The sequence below is a fragment of the Eurosta solidaginis genome, chromosome 5, assembly GCF_040869045.1.
Source record: "Eurosta solidaginis isolate ZX-2024a chromosome 5, ASM4086904v1, whole genome shotgun sequence".
Classification (NCBI taxonomy): Eukaryota; Metazoa; Arthropoda; class Insecta; order Diptera; family Tephritidae; genus Eurosta; species Eurosta solidaginis.
The window spans coordinates 242,613,593-242,640,431 of NC_090323.1; the positions used below are offsets into that span (position 1 = coordinate 242,613,593).

At 38.6% G+C, this 26,839-nt stretch overlaps 1 protein-coding gene across 3 annotated transcripts in view; it reads left to right on the forward strand.

Moving 5' to 3' along the window:
• The window catches only part of l(3)73Ah (lethal (3) 73Ah), a 53,356-nt gene extending 26,831 nt beyond the window's left edge, over positions 1-26,525 (forward strand). Inside the window, exons 4-5 of one of the 3 annotated variants that reach the window (XR_010953690.1) lie at positions 922-17,803; positions 18,160-19,043. Coding sequence is in view for 2 of the 3 variants with exons in the window: in XM_067789179.1 (XP_067645280.1) it covers positions 922-1,050 (129 nt within the window). In the remaining variant the exon portion in view is untranslated. Of the gene's footprint in view, positions 1-921; positions 19,044-26,322 lie in introns of those variants that run through there. The other 2 variants (XM_067789180.1, XM_067789179.1) reach the window with 2 other exon arrangements.
• Positions 26,526-26,839: the final 314 nt, after the last annotated feature.

Consider the following 26,839-nt stretch of genomic DNA (forward strand, 5'->3'; position numbering starts at 1 on the left):
ATGGGTAATTCCAGCCTCTAGTATAAGGGATTGTTATGACAATTAGTGAAATCGAGAACTTATTTAGGTCGAGTATCTTCATGCACCGAATTATTAATTTCAAACATTTTTTTAGTTATACAATATGAAAGTCTCACAATTTTAGTTACATTCCAAAAACTTGTAAATTTCACGAATGATAACTATCAGTTAGTTTAATTAAATGTCAACTTACTTCCCCAAGCGCCATCTGTTGGTAAGTATTTAAATGGTTAGATGTCCTTTTCAAATTGAACATATGCCTCTAGTGTTCAACGGTAGCAAATTACCATGGTGAGATATCTTTTTGCTATGGTGAGAAATCTTTCTCGATAGTAGTCTGTGAGAAATTACAATTATTCATTTCATATATGCCAAAAATATGCATTTAAATATATTTTGTTAGAATTTGCCACGGTGCCTTGATATTGCATTTCAATTTTATTAGCGTATGTGAAATTAAGAAAATTAAGTCGAATCAGGTGTAAGATTTTTTTACGAAGATTTTTAACATTAATGTTCTCCTTTAAAGCTTTAATATAATATGAGTAAGTAGAGTACTATTTCGTCTAACTACCCCCCCCCCCCCCCCCCCCTCCCCTAAATGGCAACCCTACTCAAAAATGTCCCTATTGTAATGCAGAGTGAAATACATTTCAGTTGATACCCATATCGGCATATGTCATGCAATTTTTTTTTATTTCGAATAGTGGCAACACCTAAGTAGAAAGTCTGAGAAGGTGATACATTATCTCTGTGCCAAATTTCATTTGAATAGGTTGAGCCGTTCACGAGATCGTTCGGTTATACAAACATACAAATATACAAGAATTGCTCGTTTAAAGTTATAAGATAAGATATTCACATTCCGAATTTATACTTTATATTAAAAAAAAATTTCAGATCGACATACTGTGCAATGAGGAATTGTTGGGCAAAGACCATACACTCAAATTTGTGTATGTGACACGTTGGCGGCTCAGAGATCCACCACTGCGCTTACAATTTCGCCCTCGAGTTGACCTCGTATGAATACGTGAAAGCAAAATATAAACGAGATAGTCAAACGAAAAATGTTGTAAAATAAAATCAAAATTGAATACCAACGCAGAAGATTAACCCCCCTAATTCATAAAAAAACAAAATAGATTTATAAAGCTCTTATAATAGGAAATTTGTATGAAAATATCATTTTAAAAAGCTTTATAGAATTTAGGGGGTTGATTTCTAAAATTAAGAAAAAAATCTAAGCATAATAAAAATAGATGAAAACCTAGTTTTTTATAATGTTTAAAAGCCAAGAAAGTATAAAACGAATGTCTGCTTTAAATTAGTAAAAACGATATAAAGTATTTGTAACTTCTGAAGCAAAAAGTCTTAATAGCTAAAATCGAGTTGGGGAATTTTTAAGGAGTGTATTTTAAATGCTCTCGTAAAAATTCCAAAATTTTATATTAGGCTTTCATTTCACCGCGTTACACACATTCTGTCTTATGAACCAAATATACTTTTCGGAAAGGGGAGAAAAAATAAAAATACACGTGTATCGGCGATTTATGTATAAAGTATAAAGCTCGTAGTGTCCGTTTGTCCGCCTGTGTGAAAGACTTTGTATCGATGTTTAACCCCTTTTCCGTGATCCAATCGAGCTGAATTTTTGCAGGCAGACTCGTGGAAATGTCTGTATCACCTCAAATTTAAAAAAAAAATTGATTTTTATCAATTCTCAGATTTTCCTGAATTTTCTTTTTTCACTTTTTTCGGCATAACTTGAAGGGACTCCAAATTTTTAAACTGCTAAAGCGTCCGAAAAAAAAAATTATTTTTCTACCCATCCTACTCCATATATTTGTAGTTTATCAATAGTCACTTTCTAACACAAAACTGTTTATGGCGGACAGACGAACACTACGAGCTTTATACTTTATAATAATAATAATAATACCCAACGGATTAATACCCTCCAAAGCCCGCCCGACCGGCGCGAGGGCGCATCCGCATGACGCACGGATTTGTTTTTGCCGAGTTGTTGATAGGCGGAGGTTTGTTAAGCGTCGAGATCTAAAACTGCTCAGCTACAGAATAAAAATCATCAGCTGAGTATTATACATAACAGTTAGAAATTATATAATAGTTAGAAATTATACATATACATACTACATTGTTAAATAAGTGAACATTTTCAGTTTATTTGATTATTATTATTATTATTATTTTTTTGTTAAGAGTTAAGATAGGATAAGACAGTTTTCCTTATGGTAAAAAGTGAATCCGTTATATCAAATGAATAAGAATGAGTGTTAAAATCATGACACAAACACCGAAAAGGTTCATTAAATTCGAAATTAGTTCTACACTGCCTCAAAAGAAGAGGTTTGTAATGTAATGTGATGGAACGTTAAAGTTTACTTTGTTCAAAAAAATTGGGCTAGAAATCAATCCATTCAGGAGTTTAGCCATAAATATAACGCCTAGCATTTCTACGACTTGCAAGAGTGGAAGATTGATAAGCTTCAATCGTCTAGTATAAGGTGGAAGATTATACGCAAATTCCTTAAATAGAAAAGTAGAAATTGCTTTTGTATTTATTCAAGTCTATCTGCATGAACTCGGTATTGTGGATTCTGGAATATTGATCCGTATTCTAGTATCGGTCTAACTAAAGTGATGAAAAGAGCTTTAGTTACATAAGGGTCACTAAATTCTTTGGACCACCGTTTCACGAATGAAAGAACACCTCTAGCCTTATTGACAGTAGCATTAATATGAAGGCTGAAATTAAGTTTAGCATCTATCGTGACTCCCAAGTCCACAAAATAGTTTACTGATAGAAGACAAAAATTATTTATTACGAAAGAGGCTGCAGGCAAAGATCTTGGAGAGAGGCACATGAATTTGCATTTACTGAGGTTCAGCGGCATTGAATTAACGTTGCACCAAGTAACTAGGCAGTTTAAATCAGCTTGAAGCAAGGGACGTTCTTCGATAGACGCATAAGACCTAAAAAGTTTTACATCATCAGCATACATTAAGATTTTGCAATATTTTATAGTGGTACAGATATCATTAATAAATATCAAGAACAGAATTGGACCAAGGTGACTGCTTTGTGGGACGCCAGAGGGAACATCGATGACATTTGAAAAAGTATTTTTAAAAATAACTTTTTGCGTTCGACCGCAGAGATGCGACGAGATTCACTGGGTGAGACCAGGTTGGAAGCCAAGCCGATCCAGCTTGTAGATAAGTAAGGAGAGGGATACTTTGTCAAATGATTTACTGAAATCAGTATATATAACATCGGTGTGATGATTATATAAAAAATAAAGATATATGTACATAAAAAAATATTCTGACGTGTACATTAAAATAGCCGATACACGTGTATTTTTATTTTTTCTCTGCTTTCCGAAAAAGTATATTTGGTTGATAGGACAGAACTAAAACTCGTTTGTGTAACGGACCGTTTTTACACTGAGTCCTTAAAGTTGAGATTGAAATTATAATTCAAGTTTCAACGAAAAGTTATTTGTCTTATGAGAATAAGACAAATTGATGCTAATAAATCAGCTTTTGCCTAACTCGACATTAGCTGTTATTTCTCATTGCTACTCATAATTTACAACTAAAGGTTATTAAAAAATTGTATGTATGTAGTATGAGAAGAAAAAAATGTATTTAAAGAAAAACATTTTAAAAAGTATTGGTTGGATAGACCAGCTAGAAAAGTTTTATATAATTTACACTTCGTACGTATGTATTTATGTTACATGTAGTGTAGTCTAATTTTAAATAATCAAAAACTATATTTGTAAAATATTTTTTGTCCGTTTGCCTATACTTAAGCTGTTTTTTTTTGAAGTGGTAGTATTCACTATTTTTTGAACATTTTTTATGAAAAATGTTTTCAGTGAACTTATGCTACTATCAAAAACACATCTCCCATTGTCCGTTTTGCAAAAAAATTTTAGAAATGGCAATTAAAAATGTGTTGTATGTATAACAAAGGAGTGCAGCATTTATCTATATATACCATGCCGCCACCTAATGTGGAAATATCTTCAATGACCAACAATGTCTTTGTTTTTCATTTGATGCCAAAAATCAGCAGTTTCATTTTTTGAAGTCGTAGTCAGCCCTCAACCTTAGATTTAGCTACGCTTAAACTACATCGCTTAAAATTTCTAAAACAATATCATATCGCTCATTTACTTCAATAGTGTCATAATTCAAAAAACACAATTATCCAGGAGAGCCATTCAAAGATTTCAACTGCCATATGTTGCGCATATAAAGGCATATTTTCATTTTCATAGCACGTGGTAAATTTTTAACTGATTACAAAGAGTTTTTTATACAACATAGATCATGATATTGGGTACGTTTATATGTTATTAACTCAAAAGTCATGTTTTTTGAGTTATGACACTATTGAAGTAAATGAGCGATATGCGCAGAAAAGCTTGCAAAATTCCGTACCCTTAAGGTCACAAGAAATAACAGCGTAACTCCTAACTTTTTCTTAGGATTTAGGCGGTTATTGCTTAAAACCACATGGTACTAAATATTGCATGCTAAGTTGATACATAAATTCTGGCGGAAGTAATTAAGTAACCAAATTTTTCATTTTATTCCAGGAAATCATTCTTATTTTACTATTTTCGCTATAATTCAAATCACTTATTAAAAATTGTTGATATTGACAATGATGTTGAAGAATTAAACACTACACCTTTTCCAAGAGTATTTCAGAAAAACCCAAATGTATTTCAGAAAAGCACAAATGTAGTTCAGAATATAACAAACGAGCCATACCCGTTCGCATCTTGCGCAACCAATCTAAAAATCTCTTATTAAATATCAACAGAAAGCAACTGTTCTATCAATCGATTAAGCTTGCACTGCCATCTGGCGTATGAGAGCAACTGCCGGTAATGCAGTGTAAATATTCACAATAGTGCCATAGTACAAATAGATTTCTTTGTGTGCTCACAATCGTTTATTTTTAGCAAATTATTTAAATAAAATGTAGCTAAACAAAAGCACTACGACCAAAATTGCCCAAAGCTCGCTAATATTGAAATATGAAATAGTAAAATGAACCATTCAGGGTGAGTGTACAAATAGCAATCAAATCTTTATTCAAGAAACATTTTTTTTTTTTATACAAAATCTTACAAACTACTACTACATATTTACACTAATACTTACAAACTAGATGTACATAAATTCGTAATAATCAATAGCTTAGTCAACATAAACCTATATATGTATGTGGTTCTACAGTCAATATGACTAATGGGCACATATGTCGGTTGGTGTGACTAATCGACATATGTCTCGGTCGCGATGATGGGTTGGCAAATGTAAACAAACTCATGCTGAGTTCAAGTGATTATCTTACTTAATTCGCGCTTAACCGTCTGAACGGTTACGGCCGTCCAACAAGGCGCGCCAGTCGCTCCTTCGCTCAGTCAACCGGTGCCAATTGGTCACACCAAGGGAGTTTAAATCGTTTTCCACCTGGTCCTTCCAACGGAGTGGGGACCATCCTCTAACTCTGCTTCCATAGGCGGGTTCCGATAGAAACACTTTCTTGGCCGGAACATCATCTTTCATTCGCATAACATGACCTACCCAGCGCAGCCGCTCCGTTTTAATTCGCTGGACTATGGGATGTCTGCGTATAGCTCGTACAGCTCATCATTAAATCTTCTTCGTACTCGCCATCGCCAACGCGTAGAGGTCCATAAATGTTTCGAAGAACTTTTCTCTCGAACACTCCCAAAGCCGCTTCATCTGCTTCTGCCCCATATAGCAGGACGGGTACGATAAGTGACTTGTAGAGTATGATTTTCGTTCGCCGAGAAAGGACTTTACTTTTCAATTGCCTACCTATTCCAAAGTAGCTTTTATTGGCAAGATTGATTCTTCGCTGGAGTTCAGTGTTGATGTTGTTGCTATTACTGATGCTGGTTCCCAAATAAACGAAGTCTTTTACTATTTCCAAATTATGGCTGCCAACAGTAGCGTGGTTGCCAAGGCGCGTATGTGCTGACTCTTTGCTCGATGACAGCAGGACTTCGTTTTGTCCTCATTCACCTTCAAACCCATCTTTACCGCTTCTTTTTCCAGTTTGGAGTAAGCAGAACTAACAGCGCGGGTGTTTAGGCCGATATCAATGTCATCAGCATATGCCAGTAATTGCACGCTTTTATAGAAAGGCGGCTTTAAAATCGACGAAGAGGTGATGTGTGTCGATTCTCTTTTCACGGGTTTTTTCTAAGATTTAGCGCATTGTGAAAATCTGGTCGATGGTAGATTTACCAGGTCTGAAGCCACACTGATAAGGTACAGTCAGCCGGTTGACGGTGGGCTTCAATCTTTCGCACAAACACTTGAAAGGACCTTATATGAGATATTAAGAAGGCTGATTCCATGACTATCTATAAGTGCGTATATTTTGTGTCGTTGAATGCATTCGAACTGAGGTGAATTCCACGTAACACTTCAATAGCCCGAATCTCCATCTTTACAATCAAAACTTTATTTATAGATTTGGATTCCAAATAATAGCGAAAAATGGACCCGTAGATAAAAACAGCTATTAGAAATAATATATATGATAGGCAACGAGTAATGCATTTTTACACCCCAACGGGCAAATCGCGCAACGCCAATGCACCTGCGAGATAAATAGAAGCGTGCTGAATAGCACGGGCTCAATCAGCCGCAGTTACTGCGTCTTTTGCTTCCTGTATAATTTTTTCCATGGTCCAGCCCTGGCTGGAACACACATGTGATTTTTCACATTTCACATTATTTTAGACCAAATATTTTTAATGGGGTTCAGCATCGGCGAGTATGGCCCCAAGCGCAATAAGGTAGGTGACCCTTCACCACTAACAACCAGCTCAAGTCCAAATTTACACGCTGTACATGCAAATCTCTTTATTAAGTTCCGTTTGCACTTTAGGTGCTATACTTTTCAGCGTTATGGTAAGGTCCTGTTCCACCCATAGTAATTTTATATCAATCTTGACAACAACAAATGCGTCCAATTTTTTCATTTCCTCCTCCTCGTCCATGGGATTCCGCTCTTCCTCGTCGCACTCAAGGTAATCGATCTTATACTTCACTCCTAAGGACAATGCTAATGTGCAGCAATCCTCGCCCTTGTTGGCTGGCTCAACAATACGGGCACGATCAACTTCATTATAAGCTCAATATCTTGTTCTTCAATAGCGTTTTCTATACTGAAGGCTAGATAAAATAGATAGATTTTGTGAGGTACACTTTTTTTCTGAAATACATTTACGGTTTTCTGAATTTCATTGCGTTTTTTTTTCGAAATACATTTGCGCTTTTCTCAATTTTATTTGTGGTTATCTGAGCTTCAACAGTGTTTTCTGAAATATTTCTGTGTTTTTCAAGTTTTTTTTTCTACAGGAAATTAGCAAGACCAGCATTAAAATTAATTAATTCTTCATATTACAAAAAATAAATTTGTTTGTCATAAAGAGAGGTCTTGCTACTTTCAAAGATAATGTGCTGTATGGTTTCTGCCACCTGGCAGATTTGGCAGTGGTCAATGATGTTTGCTTTAAATTGTATTTGTTTTCTAAAACCTATGGATACTCCTTCGTACCCATCGGCCCTAATAATATTCTGTTTTTTTTTTTTTTAATAAATTAAATCCAATTAAATTGTGATGACATGTTTGTATGTCATGGGAAAATATCTTTTGAAGACAAAATATATCGATTTTATTTTTTTATTAAAAAATTCTACATAACTTTTGTTCGATTGCTGATTTTAAACCTTATATTGTAGTATTTTTATTGTATCCATGTTCATTATTTTGATTTTGTTTGATTGTTAGCCTCTCGCTAACTTGATTTTGACATAAGTTTCCTATGAGCTGCATTATTGCGTCATTGTCGTCGATTTTAAATTTTTCCATTAGTAAAGCTAGCAGTCTCTATTTCTCCTACTTTCGTCCAGTTCTACTTTTGATAGCAGGGTTCTTCCACTTCATTTTCTTTCCTAATATAACTTTTCTCTGGCTTAGCTCTTTGCTCGTTTCTTACTAATTCACTATATCTATTTCTTACAACACGTTTGTTAATGACTTTGTCATTGTTAATGCGTTCTACACTTGTTTTATTCAACCTCGGAAAATTTTCATCCATTTCTTCTAAAAAACTGAATCTGTTGTCGTTATTAATGGCATTGTGATAAGTTTCAAAGGCATCAACTTTTGAAATTTTCTTCACCGTCATTATTTCTAATACTTGTTTTTCCTTTTCCCATTTGGGGCAGTTGTTTATATTTAGAGCACAATGCTCACCACTGCCGCACAGAACGCAGCGATTTGGTTCTTTACAATTATTTTTTTCACAGCCTTCGTTCTTTCCGCAAATAATACATATGGAATTAGCTCTACACCCTATTCGTGTGTGTCCTAGCCCATAGTGTACCTATACAAGTGTGTTCACTAAGCGATAAACGTCAAAACTACAAACAGCCTCGCTCACCTGATGGAAATCTCAGGTCTAGAGTCGCATTTTTGGTCTCAACGACAACATTTTTGTCTACCAATCGGCTCGACTTTTTCAATTTTTCAATCATTCGGCGCATTCGGTAATGGTATCCATTTTGAATTTGCTGTCATTCTGAATCCAGCGAGTGCCTGTCAGAATGCTTGACAGATAAGTCAACACACTTGTACTTGTACACTATGTCCTAGCCGACCACAATTATAGCATTGCCTAATTCTGGGAATGTAATGTGTCACTTTGAATTTGACGAAGTAAATATCTATAGACTCAGGTAGCGCATGCCCTTCAAGTCCAATCTTTACCGTGTAGGTTGGAACGAATTTGTCTTTATCTTCAGGATCCCTTTTAGTTATCCTAGTGACAAAAGTAACTTTTATATCCGTATTTATATTATTTAAAATTTCATCGTCAGTGAATTCTAAGGAAAGACTCCTTACCACTCCTACCATTTCCACAAACGTTTTCGGTATGAAGGGTCTGAGTTCTAGTTCTTTCAACTTTTCATTGTGTACACATGCATTTGCATCCATGTGATTTAAAAAATTAATTTTGAATAATGTTTTTCCGATTAGTTTTATGTTTTTAATTCCTGTTACATTTAGCTTCTTGATTTTCTCCCATAAAAAAAGCCCATTACTAATTTTTCCATTTTTGAATAACCTGCTTTTGGAAGAGTCTACCAATACACTGAATTCTTCACGGTGTCTTTCCGTGTATTCCTCACTTTTTCTTTCCTCATTCTTATCTTTACCTGTCTACATATTATTATGCACACTCTCTGTCGCTGTTATACTTCCATTTCCCTGTCTTTCGCTATGTTTTATATAGTCTTGTTCTTTCTTTCCAACATTTTTGGTTTCTTCTCTACCTTTACCCTGAACACTTATATTGTTTGTCTCCTCTATTTATTTACTTATGTCCATACCTTCACCAGTCACCACGTTTTCAGTCATTTTGTTTTCGTTTTGTCTGTGTTCTGCTACCATTTTGGTCCACGCGTTTCTTTGAATTAGCATTCCTTGTAACGGAATTTCAATGCCGTTACCTTTTCCGTTTTTAGTTTTTTAGATTTTAACTCTCTACCTAATTCAAACTTTCTTTTTTCCTCAATTTCTAACTGTTTTCGTTCTTTTTTTGTATTTCGTCTGTAGCTAGTCTGTCGATTTAGATTCCTATACTCCAAAAAACTCGTGTCCAAGTCATCGTGCACGTCCGTCTCCATGTCATCCGCACCAGCGTCATCCCTGACCACTGACTCACACCACGGCGTCGGCCATTTTATATTTTTCCCCCAGTAATACAAAGCCCTGAGACACTTGCCAAAATTTACTTTGATCAATAAATGCTGAAAATGCTTTTGAAATCCACACAGTACAGTTTGAGAGTACAAAATCGAATGCGCCATTTCATATTCAGAAAGTTACAATTAATATTCCGAATTTCCACTTCATATTCAGAAAATTACCATTGATGTTCAGAAATATACAATATATATTCAGAACTTACATTTCATATTCAGCTAATATGAAGTTGCAATTGATATTCAGAATTTCCATTTCTTACTCAGAAACTTACAATTGATGTATTTTGGAACGAATGTTCTCGAAAATCGACACTGATAATGTCACAACGTCGAAACCGGTTTGTCTCGAAATCAAATTTGACAAGGGATGACGAAAAATCGTTCCAATATACATCATTTTCCACCCTGTCGGAAAATCAACAAAACAAAATAAGAAACTTAAAATTAATAATCAGAAAATTATAGTTTAATTTCAGGAACTTTCCATTGATATTTTAAAAGTTGCTATTCATGTTGAGAACTTCAATTTCATATTCTGAAATATTTTAAAATATCTTTTTATATCTTACATCCAATGGACTGTTAGACATTGAGTACTTAGAAATGGATGCAGGTATTTAACAATCTTGAAGGACATTACGGAAACGGTGTGGTTTAAGTAAAGGAGTGTTTCTTATTTCGCAGGGAGTGTGAGAGTACACTCAGAGAAAAATGCTGGTCTCAAATCCAGCACCACTGGACTCAATTAAAGCTTTTCATGTTCTTACTTTTTTGTTCTTGAAAAACGAACGACCGGTTCTTAAAACAACAACGTTGTGCTTGAACTGACACCATTTTCTTGAAAAGAGAACGGCTGGTCTTAAAATATGAACAAATGTTCTATTAATGAGAACGACGTTCTTAAATTAAGAACAATGTTCCTAAATTTAATTCAAGAAAAAAGAAACTGTACAATTCGTGTGCACTACAATGTTAAATACAACAGCGAGTGTAGGTTTACCGTGAGTACCTGTCTCCGAAGACCTAACCTCACGTATGCACCAAGTACACGGGTCAAAGCAGGTCTGACCAGCCCCCAAGGCTCGCTTACCTTGGTACCAATCGATAATGTGAGTGGACACATCATCACCTTGGTGAGGTTGGAGGCCTATCTAACACCTCTTCCATTCTATGGGTCATGGCACCCGGTTGCAATGCAACTCCACATTCGAGCTGACCAACTCTTACCGCATTCGGATATCAACCACAGCCACCACGATGCTCCCAAAGGGGCCAACCGCAAACGAACAGAAACGGAGCAAGCTCCGCGGGCTATCTATTCCCCGTGGTACCACTTTAAAGTCTTGGTATGACTTTCGCAGCCGAAGCCACTTCCGGTTGAGTATCCACCTACTCCGGACCGGCCGCCTAGGGTTGAGGTGGGGTTAAACCCCCACATCCACGAACACACTAACAAATTAACCACCACGTCTCCTCCGTCTAAACACCTCCTCCGTCTAAACTCCTTCTCAGCCTGAAGGAAACAGCGAGCTGTATAACCACCAGGTCGAGAGGGGGTGCACCAAGAAGCACCTGCATCGCATCCGTAGATACGGTACGGCACAAGGGCAATCATGGGAGCATCATGCACCTCTGTATGCTCAGCACGCGCCTCTGACCATGAGCAGTCATGACCGTTCGGTACCATATGGCGGCACCAAAAGTAGCACATGCTACGAATACGAACGGCACGGCGACTCAGGCCCCAGTCACTCCGAATGATACGTCGTAACTGCCCCGAAACATTCTGCATCTTGTCCCTGACAGCATCCAAGTGTGGCAGGAAGTTCAAGCGCTCACCCATTGTCAGCCCCAGGTATTTGACTTTCGTCGCATATCTGATGCTGACCCCGCCGATGCGGACAACCGGTGAGCGATTCTGTGACAATCTGCCTTGAGCAGCATCATCACAGTTTTGTCCACCGAAATATCTACGCCAACATGGGCGCCCAGCCAGCCATTATTTGACATAGGGACTCGCTGGTACGCTCAATGCTGGCGCGAGAATTCCCCTCCACTAATAAGAGGAGGTCATCCGCATAGGCGCAGAGTTTGCAAAGATGCTCGAGTTGCCTTAACAAGGAGTCCATCATCATGTTCCATATATATGGACCACAGATGGATCCCTGCGGACAACCTCGAGCCACCTCCCTTTCCACACTTCCACAGGCACCCACGATAGTAGCTCGTCTGTCCGAGAAATAGCTCTGCCACAAAGCGCCGAGCTCCACTAACCGTTCGATAACCCTATCCCAGCGCAGGTAGTCAAACGCCACCCTGAAGTCAATCAATATTCCTAAGACATATTTATTGGAGCTTCTCTCAACACAGTCCTGGACATGCATCCAGGCGTCTTCAATGCTGCGTCCTTTCCTGAACCCAAACTGTCTATCCGACTGATTACCCCCAACTAGCTCCTGAAGACGCACTTGGCACTTTGCCAAGCACTGGGAGAAGGCTGATACCTCGGTATGACCGAGGATCAGACCTTATTTTGTCGGGCGACTTCAAGAGAACAACAACCCTAGCAGCTTTCCACTCACGTGGGAAGTAACCCTCCCATATGCATTTATCATAAACGGTTTCCAAGTATTCCGGAATAAACTTCCATAAACACTTGCACATTTCTCCGTTTATCCCATCCAAACCCGGAGACCGTTTAGACCTAACCAGGCCAAATGCATATTCCAGCTTTTCAACTTCTAGTGGAGGTACAGGTACATCCTGCGCAAGTGGAGGTACCTGGACCTCCGCCCTAGGAAAGAACCCTTCGATAAGCAGCTCTGAACATTCCCTCCATGTTGATATTGTTCGTTCGCCTACACGGAGGGAATTAACTTCGGTCTGGCGGCGACCCCTACAGATCTTGTAGACCTGTCCCCAGGGGTCGTTCGAATTTTCTGACACGAAGTTGCGCCATTCTTCTTCTTTCACCTCTACAATCATTCTTTTGTATTCACGCGTTTCCACACTTAGTTGACTTCTGAGCCGGGACAAACCATCGGAATCAATATGCCGGGCGCGTTGAAACTGACGTCTCAGGCGCCTGACAGATCTCCTCTTCTGGGTTAGCTCACGCGTCCACCACCTGACACGATGAAATCGCTGCTTCTTCCACCTTTCAAACATGCTGTCATTGACCCGCCAGATACAAGCATTCAAGAGGGCAATCTGCTGATCTACTGGAAGCTCTGCAAATACATCGAGGGGTGTAGCAGTCACCTCCTGCTCGACGTATAACCCGTACAGAGTCCAATTTGCCCCGGCAGTACGCCACCCCATTACGGAAGGCGTACCAAGCATATCCGGGGTGGTACGGGGAGCAACCACAATCTCAATGAGATTATGGTCGCTTATCCCCTCCCCCCCTTACTCTCCATCCGCAACTGAATGCTCTCGCTGCTAGCCCATTCATGAGAGTAACATCAATGTCACTCTTACCCATGGGCCCATCGAACGTGTACCACTCACTCGGTTCGTTCACACCGTGAATGCAAGAAGTGAGTACCCACTCGCCCAAAGCCGCCCCCAGTCCATGACTAGCATATCCAGGAGAAGTCCTGGCTATTTTGCTATGCCATATAGGGAATACGGCATTGGCATCCATACCAATGTTAACTGGCGTGCTACTCACAAGTAGTAGCACCGTATCGAGGTATTGGATATATGGTTCCATGGATTCACCAAACTTACAATATATGCTTGCAAAGATGGCTCTACCAAAAGAGCCCCCAATGCTCACACATACTCCCCAATCAGACGCATTCAACACCAAGCATTGCCCCGAAGGTCACAAAAGGACCTAAAGCCTCCAGGAAGCCCTCTCACCACACCATTGGTAGTGTAGGGTTCCTGGAGCAGGGCAATACTGCAACTCTCATCAGCCATACGCGCCCCCAATTCACACACAACGGAGTACGCTCCCTGACAGTTGAGTTGAAGAACTAAACCCATTAATGTCTGGCGAGCGCACGGGCAACAACGGCAGCATATGTCGGGCATTCCGCCGACATCATAACATGTGCGGCGGGTCTGCCCCTAAATGCGCAATTTCGGCAATGCACCCCATTGGGGCACTTTGCCTCAATATGCCCTTCCTGCCCGCACCTCCTTCAACCCACAGTCCCTCACCTGGTGATCAAAGCTCAGGCAACGGAAGCAGCTATAGGTTAGGTTCTCCGGCCGAACCGGGAAAGCGAACCACTTGACGTAACAGCGGCCCGCATCCAAGAGGACGAACATTAACTTGTCCGGTCCCTGCAGGATGACACTGACCGTTGCTCCATCTCCGTCCGACTTCCAGGGTCGACTGATCAGCCTAACCTCAGACTTCTGGCAATCAGGGTCGATCTTCGTGAGGTTCAGACGATAAACCTCCTCCATGAATTCATGAGGGGAGATTTGGGCATAAAGCCCCCGAATGACCACCCTGGTGCCTTGCTTCTTATTCTCGCACACCTAGCCCCACCTCAGAAAACTTATTCGCGAGAACTTTGTCCCGCTCCTTCTTGGAGGGTAGCCGAATGACTACCCCACCAGATCGCACAGGTTTCACTTGGTGCACTCGTACACCAAGTGTCGGCCCAACCTCCTTGTTTCTCCTTCTTTCGAGGATACTCCGGGTTTGCCGCCCTTGACGACCGCCGAGGTGTGAAGCGGCTTTGGGACAGCAGGCGCAGGTACGATGGCAACCGGGACTGTCGTGCTCGGAGGCGGCATCGCCAAACGATCTGCGGTGGCAGATCCACCGCTGCGTGGGGATGCACCCCCCAGCATGACATCCCCTCAATTTGTCCGCGGAGTCGGGCATTCTCGGCTATAGCCGTCATTAGGAGTGCCTCATACTCTGAGGAAACCTCCATCAGCCTCTCAGCAGACTTGAGGTCTGCACCGCTGTCTCCAAAGACCACCCTGCTAAAGCTAGCGGTGATCCTCTTTAGGGCGACAACCCAGGAGCCATCCACTCCAGAGGTAGCCCTAGAAGCACAATCGCTCCCGCCAGCTGCAGGGGATCCCCCACTCGCAGTCTTACCTCCAGCGGACTGACCGCCGGAAGGCTCGGTGCCAGCGGGGGGACCACAGCTGTCAACAGCGCCAGCGCCCTTCTCCCCCGATTTCTCCACAGTTTCTCTCTCCCCCCCCCCCCCCCCCCCCCCTAAAGACTTAACCGGCTCGTTTGCGTCCTTGCCCGCAGTTATACTGCCGTCAATTGCATCCTCACCGTCAGCAGCAGTCTCTGGCACGCCATCGGCTGCTTTACCGTCGGTAGAGGAGCCAGCGGCGACAGTGGGCACCACGGACTCAGCAGCGAAACCGGTACCCTCCCCAACATCAAATTTGTCCCAAATATAGGGACCTACCCCGGATAGCCCGGATTCCGGCAGACTGCGTATATCCGCGTCGTCGTCGGATTTCGGGAGAATACTCTCCTCATCCTCCGACTTCGCTGACTTACTCGGCCCGCCCTTACCCTCCTGCTCTGCAATTTTCGAGGTGGTCGCCTTCCCCGACGCCACCGGTATCCCCGACTTACCCGCTTTTTTCTCTGCTTTGCGACCGGTTTGCACAGCGGTAGCCTTCCCGGTGTTCACCTTTAAGAACTGCCGCGCACTTACCCCTTTATCCTCTCCCGAGGTCGACCCATCAGCGGCCGTCGAAGAACGACCTCCGACGGAACGTGGCCCCGGGCGCTTCTTTGCACCGCCCACCATTTCCACAAAGCGCCTGTCGCCAGAGACAAACTTGGTTACACTTTTACGTCACGACTGTGGAAGTATAAACCAGTGGAAAACCGGCGCCCACCGGGCAAATGCAGGCTGCACTGAGTTAGAGAGCTATAACCACTCAGAACCAGTGGTCAGCAGCAGTAGCAGCCAAACCCGTCAGCTATAGCAATAGCGCGGTGACGTAGCTCATACGCTGTTTGTCAGCAAAGTGCTGACGTGGTCACTACCACCGCCCCGATGGATGGAACACTGTTCCCCGTATCGGGGACGAGTCGACCGGCACGAAAACTACGCCGAGCTGAACGAGCAGACTATAAACACTACAGCTGATACTGCCACTAATTCAAGTATGGGTTTATGCCCCCTCACGCAGGCAGTCCACAATTGCTCACTGAGCAAGTAGTCCAACACTGTTCCCAAGCGGAACAGTGTGTAGTCACACACAAGTTTTCAACTGGGTACTCACTCACAGCCGATTGAATGTGCGCTCACACAAGTTTACCTCCACGTGCAAGCACTTTGAGGTTAGGGCGAAAATTGGTAGCAACCAAAATCACGCGCACAAAATTAGGGCTCCGCCGGAGATTGACCTTCGACTGACCGCTAAATTGGGGCTCCAAATGTCTAACACTTTGCACTAAATTACACAAACAAAGGTTTTTTCCGCCCCTTTGTTTATGCTTCTAAAACACACTTAAGGCACTCCACGAATTTATTTAAACGACTGTCCGCGACTTCAATGCACAACCGTTCGCAACAAAATCCACACTCAGAGTGTTAAATACAACATTTGGCACAAGCTACAAAGCAGTTGTAGTGGCCTAGCGGCTATGATGTTGCGGTTGCGATCGTGTGGCGCGAGTTCGATCACCGCCAAACTGAAGTTTTTCAAAACAAGTTTTTTATGTCCTATTTTTTTTTTTTTTAACTTATTTTACGTACAGTTCCATTCACATATGCACAGGAAATTCTCAAACTTTTTATGAATGTTTTAAGTATATACTAAGATGGCATCAATAAAAAGAAGAATTTCTCAATAAGAGAAATACGTGAAAAAATGCATATTATGCGTTTTTTTAATCTTTTGGATGTTAGTAATAGTTTTTTTGCTATTCATATTTTTTATTAATGATAAAAAAATATTATTAATAAAAAAAATGGGTATTAGTTGAAAAAATTACCTTCCCACTCCCCCAAAAGATGAAGCACAAACCGTTCTTGAATTGAGACAGAAAAATGTTAAATCGACCACAAATCGTTCTCGAAGCGTGAGAACGAAAAATCTTAAATGAAGCCCAAGTAGTGCTTGAAATGAGCACAGAAGGTTCACACATTAATACCAAAGTGGTCATAAAATATGAACGGTGTGCTTGCAAAAACTGTTCTTAAAACGAGCCCATCGGTCACGAGTTAAGAAAAAACGTACTTAACAGACTTTTGTCAACGAATTTTCTTAATTTACACCAAGGGGTCAGATCCCCCTTTTTCATAAAACAGCTCAATAAGAAGGTAGAGCCAATTTTATACCCACACCAAATATTTTTTTTATATCTATAAAACTGACTGTGACATCGCAAAATGTAAAGCTTTGTGCTAGTTTTTTGCTTTGTTCTTAAAAAAAATCTAGTTACTCACACTTCCATACAGTGTGCCTCCCCTTATAAGCCATGTAAACTTCTCCCGATTTCGCTGAAATTTTATATTTGACATTTTACATAGGAAGTGGGACATACAAAAATATTATTACCGTATCACTGTTGCTTCTATGTTTTATGCAAAAAGCTAACCATCTATCCCCAATTTATTTCCCCATTTTTGACGAAAATTTCGAAAAATGGATTTTATCCATAATATATATACTATATATTAAGAAAATGTTTCAAATACTACAACAACAAAAATGCTATATCACCTCAAATGTTTAAAACGCGAAAATCTCGAAACGTTACTCGTTACTTTTAAAGAAGATTCCTTCTTACCGCAACTCCTCAATTGCAACTTGAAACATCAGTTGAAATTTTCTGAATATGAAATGCAATTTTTTTATTAAATGGATGTTCTGAGTAGAGCTGACGATTTCTCGAACTTGTTCGATAAGAGATTTCTCGCGAGTCTCGCCTTCTCGCGAGATTCTCGAATCTCGAATTACTCGTAAGGTTCGCGAGCTTCTCGGCATTCCATTAAATCGATTCATTGGCTGTTTTATATAGATCTTACGATTTCTTCTCGAGCACAAGCGAAAATGTCCACAAAACCACAAGTAAATGTATAGAATACTGCCAATGCAGCAAGTCGAGAATTACGAGTATTTCGAGATTTGAGAAGCCGGGTTCTCTATGTCTCGTTAAAAAAAAAAAAAATATTGTGAATAAAATTATATGTATAATAAATATGTTTTGAGTTAAGTGTCATTGGAAAGCAATATGATCAACAAAAAAGTCACAAGTAAAAAAAACCAAGTGTATAAATACTGTCCATACAGTGATTAAGTTTAGGTCGAGAAGCTCGCGAGATTTACGAGTAGTTCGAGATACGAGAATCTCGCGAAAAGTCGAGTTCTCGATTTCTCCGGTCTCGAAAATCTCGCTTGTGCTCGAGAAGAAATCGTAAGCTCTAGTTCTGAGTATAAGTTCTAACTTTCTGAATATCAATTGTACAATATCAGCTGAAATTTTCGGAATATAAAATGCAATTCTTTGAATATTAAGTAAATGGAAGTTCTGAGTATGAGTTGAATATGAATTGCAAATTTTTGAATATCACAATGAAAGGATTAACATATGTTCGAACGTACTTTTAGTCCTAAAAAGAGCAATTCATTTATAATTCCATTTAGCTTATATGGCTGAGTTTTTTCTTTCGTATCGTAGTCGATCCGTATTCGAAAAATATTGCAAAAAAACTAAATACCGTAAACTTAAAAAAAAAATTTTATTTTTTTATAAATTTCTGTCATCAAGGGTATATTTTTAAATGGTGAGTTTTTAGTTATCATATTTCTTCAAACAAATTTTTACGTGATTTGAAACAAGTTTCGCACGAAGACATTGTTGGGACACTGTATACAGTATGTATCTTCCTACTTTTCAAACAATGTTCTCATTTTTTAGCTCTTAATTATAATAAGTTATGTATACAAAAAAATCTGATCTTATATATTATAATTTTAATAAATTTCCCTTTTACATCAAAACTCGAAACTACACAGATTGTCAAAAGTTTTATTATATTTTATTGTTTTAATTTTTTATACTTATTGTAGTTTTTACAATATTATTGCATTCTATATTTTTATTTTATTAAGAAACTAGAAAAATCATTAAAAAAAAACCGCAATTGTTCTATCAGCTATACATACATATAATTGTAAATAAAAAAATTTTTAACTATACAAAATTTGTCTTTTAAATAATTAAATTTGTTTAGGTGCCCCTTCGTCGAGTTTTATTCAAAAACTTTTCGATAAACTCGTTTTTTACTTCCTTGTATTAGTTTCGTTTAATGTTTTTCCGCAAATTTCAGTACAAAATTGGGGAATCCTGCAATGCATTTTTGAGTAGCTTCTTTCTATTTCGTAACTAGTTTTGAATTTTAAATTCTACTGTAACAAGTGTGGACTTTTAAGTTAAATGCGATTACATATTGGACATCCACGTCGATGGCATTGCGCTACCGACTGTCTCATACCACTCAAAAATATTGGGTGACGTTCGATCATAATCTACATTTTGGCTAGAATGCAACCGCGATTGTACCTAAAATCCAGAACCGCAATAAAATCCTCAAATATCTCGCCGGCAGCACTTATAGTAGAGACCATCGTGTTGGCTCAATTAAATACAAAAAACCAATATACATACAGTTACTCACTCACAAAAGTAAGTACACACTTGGTTTATGCTGAAAAAACTCAAAGGCAGTGGCTCACAGCTTAATTGATAATTTTCATCTAAAATATCGCAAATTCTCTAACAGAAACCACATTCAAAAAAATGTCAAAGGTTATTCAAAGGTAAGGAGAATTAATCAAAATTTCAAAAATTACCATCAAAATTTTCAAATTTTGTTTCAGAATTTCTAGAAAATTCTTGAGTATGCAGTTTTGTAGCCCAATAAATTTTAGTATAATAATGTGCAAGTTAGAAATAGCTCAAAATTGTTCCTGAATTTTCAAAATTTTTTTCGGCGAGGGTGTTGAGCAATTTCCCACATACAAAATGCATTTTTGTCCATGCTGACTGGATTTTTACTCGATTAGGCATTCAATACAGCAATAATGAGATAATTAGGAATTTGTGTTTTGTGTGGAAGATTGAGTTCAATTAGGGCTTTAATGTAGAAAACTTTACTAATTATTTCATTAAGCCTCTGTGTGAAATTGGCATTACAAAGCAATTAGCCGGCCGATTGCATGCTACGCGTCCCCGATATTCTCGCCAAGGCTAAGGGTTGGTTATTCACTGGCAAAAAATACAGGCCTGCCACACTGCTCTCAGAACCGCTGCGGGCTTGTCTTCTTATGTCGCCAGAACACCACCTACACAATGAGGCGAGAGTACTCCTCATTAGGGAGATAAATAAAATGGTGAACAAACAGTTTCCGTTGAATACCCAGAAAACTGGACATCTAAACAGAAATCTGATTGAAGGGGGAAACGCGCATCACTATAGCTCAACTACGATCTGGGTACTGTACAGGTTAAACTCTTACTTATCCAAAATTCAACCCCGACTTACATAATGTATCTATGTTCTGCTTTCAATGTGTCCCCTTGTTGAAAGTGCAAGTTTCCTTGGACTCCTGTTATAGGATATTGAGGACAATTTGTGATCGGTTGCGCTTATTGGCTGAAAACGAACATTATATTGTGGCGAATGTTGGCATCACTAGCCTGTGAGTAAATAATCACCCAACAACAAAAACATGAAACAGCCACTCTTATATACATGTCCACGTTAAAGCTAGCAACACTTATGTCGAAGGCGACAAAGAGATATCTCACACACACACACATGTAGTCATCAGCCGAAGTAGTTACACATACACACGCATAAACTACAAATATATACGTATATAGCTCGTAACCAAGCATGAGCTACAAGAGTTCTAGAAAGTGAAACGCCTAGACCTTTGGAGAAATATGCAGACGATGCAACGGAGAGTATAAAAACAGCGCAAGCTGAGTAATAACTAGGCAGGTTTGATTTAAGCACGGTATTGGTTGCGAAGTATAATTGTGAAGTACTACTCCCAAATGGATCTAAATAAAGACTAGTTTGCAATACTGAATATTGGAGTGATTTATTCAACAGTTTAGCGATTCGCATGTTAGCAGAAGGTTTCAAATAAGCAAAATTTCCCTAAAATCGTTACAACATACTTAGCTGTGAACTTATATTGAACAGGTCATTTACTTTCAGATCCTTTACGTTGCGCGGAGTTGTTTGCGATGGTTAAATTTTTTTTCGAAAACGCTGGAAATTGATTTGTAAAAAGGGGCAGACACGACACATTTAAAGCGTGGCTTGGTACAAAAATATTTTATTTATATCGTACTAAAGGACCACGCCTTAACCGATTTCGTAAATTTTACTAAAATACAGAATATTAGTAACGTACATATTTTGCCAAATTGCGCTAAAAAGTTGAGTTGCGAATCGAGTCGAATCCCGTTCTCAAAGTCCAATACCCGAAACTCGCAGTTGAGGAATTCCCAGGGAGATATGTGTGTCACTCCCGATTAGGGAGACTGCAATAGGTTAAACTCTCACTCATACAGAATCATGCCCTCCTTTTAATGACACCAACCATCTTTTCAATTGCAATGTGGAACCAACTCCTCTAACACCCATATCACTGTCAAATCCTTTAAAACAGCAAGCTTCCTAGGAACCCCATGTAATATTTGGGGATAATGAGAATAACGTAATTTAGGTTGCAGTGCCCATTTAGCGGCACCAGATAGAATTGACTGCCAATGAAGCGGCAGCCGATTGAATTGAGTTCTTTATTCAAAAGTTGTTTTCTTTTATACAAAATTTCTATGAGCTACAATTCTTACTTACACTAATACTTACAAACTAAGTGTAACACACATATACATTCAATGCAGTTCCCTGGGAACTGCATTCTAAGCATAAATAAAATTGGCTGTGGAATCTGCAACGCAAGCATAAATGAATCATGTTAATAATTTGTTTACAGGTAAAGGCTTGTCGCGAGCAAGCTCCAAACAGTGGCATACCAAGGTTCAGGTTACCACGGTGCACGGTGTACAAAATATATGTTTGTACAAATGAATGAATGTATCAATTGAATCTCAGGCCGTACCAAATGAGCCAAAATATATGTATGTACAAATGTATTAATATGTATGTAAGAGTCAATGTATTTTAAGACATTCCAAAACGGGTCGAAATATACAAATGAATGAATAACTTAATGAGTGAATGCTACACCATCCGCCTTTGAAAGAGTAGACATATAATTTTGTACACAAATTATCTATGGCTACTTCAAGTTAGGCTATTGATTTTGAATCCGTTTGTGCTGACTTGTGTTTTTTTTTTTTTTTTTTTTTGTGTGTGCCAGTATTTTATTTAGCTTGATTTCCAAAGAATAGTTTACATTTGTTTTTCTCTTTTGTTTTGTTTTATTATTGTATTTTTCTTTTGCATACAATACAAATTTCTTTGTGTTTATAAAATTAAAGTGCTCTTATTCTATGAGTTTAAGTCTATTTTTATGTATTACAATTTTTTTATTTTGATTTATGTTTTCTATGTTTCTATTTTCTACATTCTTTTTATCGACCTGTTCTTCTCTATATGGAATTATAGTAACATTATTATTTTTATCGATGTTTTCTACCTTATGGGGAATTAATGTAAAATTATTGTTTTCATCGATATTTACTACTCTAAAGGATCCTTTATACCTACTATCTAACTTATGACCTCTCTGAAAGTCGAGGTTTTCCTAGATGAATCAGGTCAAACTTATATAAAAAAAATAATGAAGATTAATGATTTAGTTTTCCTTACTTTCTACTCCACAGGACCCTATGTATATCCTATCGAATAAATATAGGAGATTAATTTTCCTTACTTTGACTATTTCTATTAAACAGAGCTTTTTTTTTTATTTGAGCCTAACTAAGATTAAGAATTAAAATAGAATGTCCGTAACTAATTGATTGGGAATTAATACTTCATAATAAATTATAATAAATTGACACTACTCTTAAAAGCGAGCGAGAGCTTCCGAGTATATTATAAAAAAATTGAGTAACTGTATTTGTTGAAAGGGTAAGGTAATTGTGTAATAGAAGTGGTTAAACCAATGGTTAAAAGAAGGTACAGTGGATGCATATATTTTTCGTATTTTTTCTTATACCATTTTTCATATTTTCCAGTAATATTTTTATTTGATCTTATGTATCATGCGGTTTTCTGGGTGGCTTTTCCAGTTTGGATCGTCATGATATTTATGAAGAATTTCTTTAATTTCTGTCGACATTTGTCATATGCATAACTTCTGCGGTTAATGCAAATATTAGATCTTTGAGAGGTTGGGTACCTATTTTATATTTTATTTAAATTTGCCTACTCGAGTATTACTATTCATTAACAATCAATTTGTCCCTAAGGGCGACTGTGTTTTTATTTTACAAGTCCTATATTGCCGGCATTTTTCAGCCTGGTCAAGTATACAGCCCTATTCTGCATTTCAACTTGGATTGGAATTTTTTCGATTTGGCAATTTTGGTATTCTGTGTTCCAATCTCTTTCGATCCAACTTTGAATCGTTCGATTTTTTGTATTTTTTCGATCGTAGTTCCGTTTTTCTAAGTTGCAAATTAGCCTCTGTGTGAAATTGGCATTACAAAGCAATTAGCCGGCCGATTGCATGCTACGCGTCCCCGATATTCTCGCCAAGGCTAAGGGTTATTCACTGGCAAAAAATACAGGCCTGCCACACTGCTCTCAGAACCGCTGCGGGCTTGTCTTCTTATGTCGCCAGAACACCACCTACACAATGAGGCGAGAGTACTCCTCATTAGGGAGATAAATAAAATGGTGAACAAACAGTTTCCGTTGAATACCCAGAAAACTGGACATCTCAACAGAAATCTGATTGAAGGGGGAAACGCGCATAGCTCAACTACGATCTGGGTACTGTACAGGTTAAACTCTTACTTATCCAAAATTCAACCCCGACTTACATAATGTATTGTCACGGATATTAGCATCACTAAATTATCCCATCACTAAGGCGATGCTAAGGCCATGCCAAGCAGTATTTACGTTAATAATCAAATCCAGTATACACATATATAAGGCAGCCCAGAGAGATGTCACACACAGATGCATTTACTTATACGCCTATATGCGCGCGAGAGACTGTAAACTACAAACATTCACATCAATAATTCAATCATTATGTATCTACATAAACGAATAAATAATTGCGTCTACACATATGTACGTATACGAGCAGCGGAGCGGCAATGCACAAACGCATGCATATATCTTATCTGAGTTGTCACAAGAGAGAGCAATAATTTGTGCACGTAGTTGTGGCTGGCGATTTTGTAGCCGAAAAAACTAGTAAGTTCTGGAAATCGAAGAGCCTAGAAGTATGCAGCGTAAACTATAAAAGCGGGGCAAGCGAGTAAGAAGTAATTCAGTTTGAGTTGAGCTATCAATCAGTTTGATTAAGCACGCGATCTGGCGGCCAATAGTAGAGTTTCATTTGAGTTATCAATCAGTTTGGTTATTAAGCCAGCGAGTAGCAAAGTATAAGTGTTATTGTGAAGTACTTAATAAAGGCCATTTTTCCATCATTCAATATTGGAGTTATTTATTCAACAGTTTAAGTGATTCGAACTTAGCAGAGGATTGCAAATAAGAGGATTTGCAGCAAATTCGTTACAGTATCTATGTTCTGCTTTCAATGTGTCCCCTTGTTGAAAGTGCAAGTTTCCTTGGACTCCTGTTATAGGATATTGAGGACAATTTGTGATCGGTTGCGCCTATTGGCTGTAAACGAACATTATATTGTGGCGAATGTTGGCATCACTAGCCTCTTAGTAAATAATCACCCAACAACAAAATCATGAAGCAACCATTCTTATATACATGTCCACGTTAAAGCTAGCAACACTTATGTCGAAGGCGACGAAGAGATATCTCACACACACACACATGTAGTCATCAGCCGATGTAGTTACACATACACACGCATAAACTACAAATATACACGTATATAGCTCGTAACCAAGCATGAGCTACAAGAGTCCTAGAAAGTGAAACGCCTGGACCTTTGGAGAAATATGCAGACGATGCAACGGAGAGTATAAAAACAGCGCAAGCTGAGTAATAACTAGGCAGATTTGATTTAAGCACGCTATTGGTTGTGAAGTATAATTGTGAAGTACTACTCCCAAATTGATCTAAATAAAGACTAGTTTGCAATACTGAATATTGGAGTGATTTATTCAACAGTTTAGCGATTCGCATGTTAGCAGAAGGTTTCAAATAAGCAAAATTTCCCTAAAATCGTTACAACATACTTAGCTGTGAACTTATATTGAACAGGTCATTTACTTTCAGATCCTTTACGTTGCGCCGAAGTTGTTTGCGATGGTTAAATTTTTTTTCGAAAACGCTGGAAATTGATTTGTAAAAAGGGGCAGACACGACACATTTAAAGCGTGGCTTGATACAAAAATATTTTATTTATATCGTATTAAACGACCACGCCTTAACCGATTTCGTAAATTTTACTAAAATACAGAATATTAGTAACGTACATATTTTGCCAAATTGCGCTAAAAAGTCGAGTTGCGACTCCAGAATCCCGTTCTCAAAGTCCAGTACCCGAAACTCGCAGTTGAGGAATTCCCAGGGAGATATGTGTGTCACTCCCGATTAGGGAGACTGCAATAGGTTAAACTCTCACTCATACAGAATCATGCCCTCCTTTTAATGACACCAACCATCTTTTCAATTGCAATGTGGAACCAACTCCTCTAACACCCATATCACTGTCAAATCCTTTAAAACAGCAAGCTTCCTAGGAACCCTGTTTTAGTACATCGATAACAATTTGAGAGTGATCGCACCTATTTCATGGGGCAAAGCACTCTTACAAAAATAAGAAGCGATGGGGGATGACTGCTAAGGAAATAAGTTAGTAAGTTCTATGAAGATATGCGACGCCTTAGAACACGGTCGTTTGATATGTAAAAGCTTGAGGGTGCCCTAAGCCGACTCCACATGGAGTAGTAAAATATTTTTCCGTATAACGCCCGGCGAACCCCAGCTCTGAGTCCAATACTTAATTCCTGCAGAAGAAAACCCCATGTAATATTTGGGGATAATGAGAATAACGTAATTTTGATTGCAGTGCCCATTTAGCGGCACCAGATAGAATTGACTGCCAATGAAGCGGCAGCCGATTGAATTGAGTTCTTTATTCAAAAGTTGTTTTCTTTTATACAAAATTTCTATGAGCTACAATTCTTACTTACACTAATACTTACAAACTAAGTGTTAACACACATATACATTCAATGCAGTTCCCTGGGAACTGCATTCTAAGCATAAATAAAATTGGCTGTGGAATCTGCAACGCAAGCATAAATGAATCATGTTAATAATTTATTTACAGGTAAAGACTTGTCGCGAGCAAGCTCCAAACAGTGGAATACCAAGGTTCAGGTTACCACGGTGCACGGTGTACAAAATATATGTTTGTACAAATGAATGAATATGTCAATTGAATCTCAGGCCGTACCAAAGCGAGCCAAAATATATGTATGTACAAATGTATTAATATGTATGTAAGAGTCAATGTATTTTAAGACATTCCAAAACGGGTCGAAATATACAAATAAATGAATAACTTAATGAGTGAATGCTACACCATCCGCCTTTGAAAGAGTAGACATATAATTTTGTACACGAATTATCTATGGCTACTTCAAGTTAGGCTATTGATTTTGAATCCGTTTGTGCTTACTTGTGTTTTTTTTTTTTTGTTTGTGCCAGTATTTTATTTAGCTTGATTTCCAAAGAATAGTTTACATTTGTTTTTCTCTTTTGTTTTGTTTTATTCACCCCTATTCTGCATTTCGATTACGTTCCCGTTCTACGCTCCGCTTCAATCGAAGTTTGGTATTCTGCAT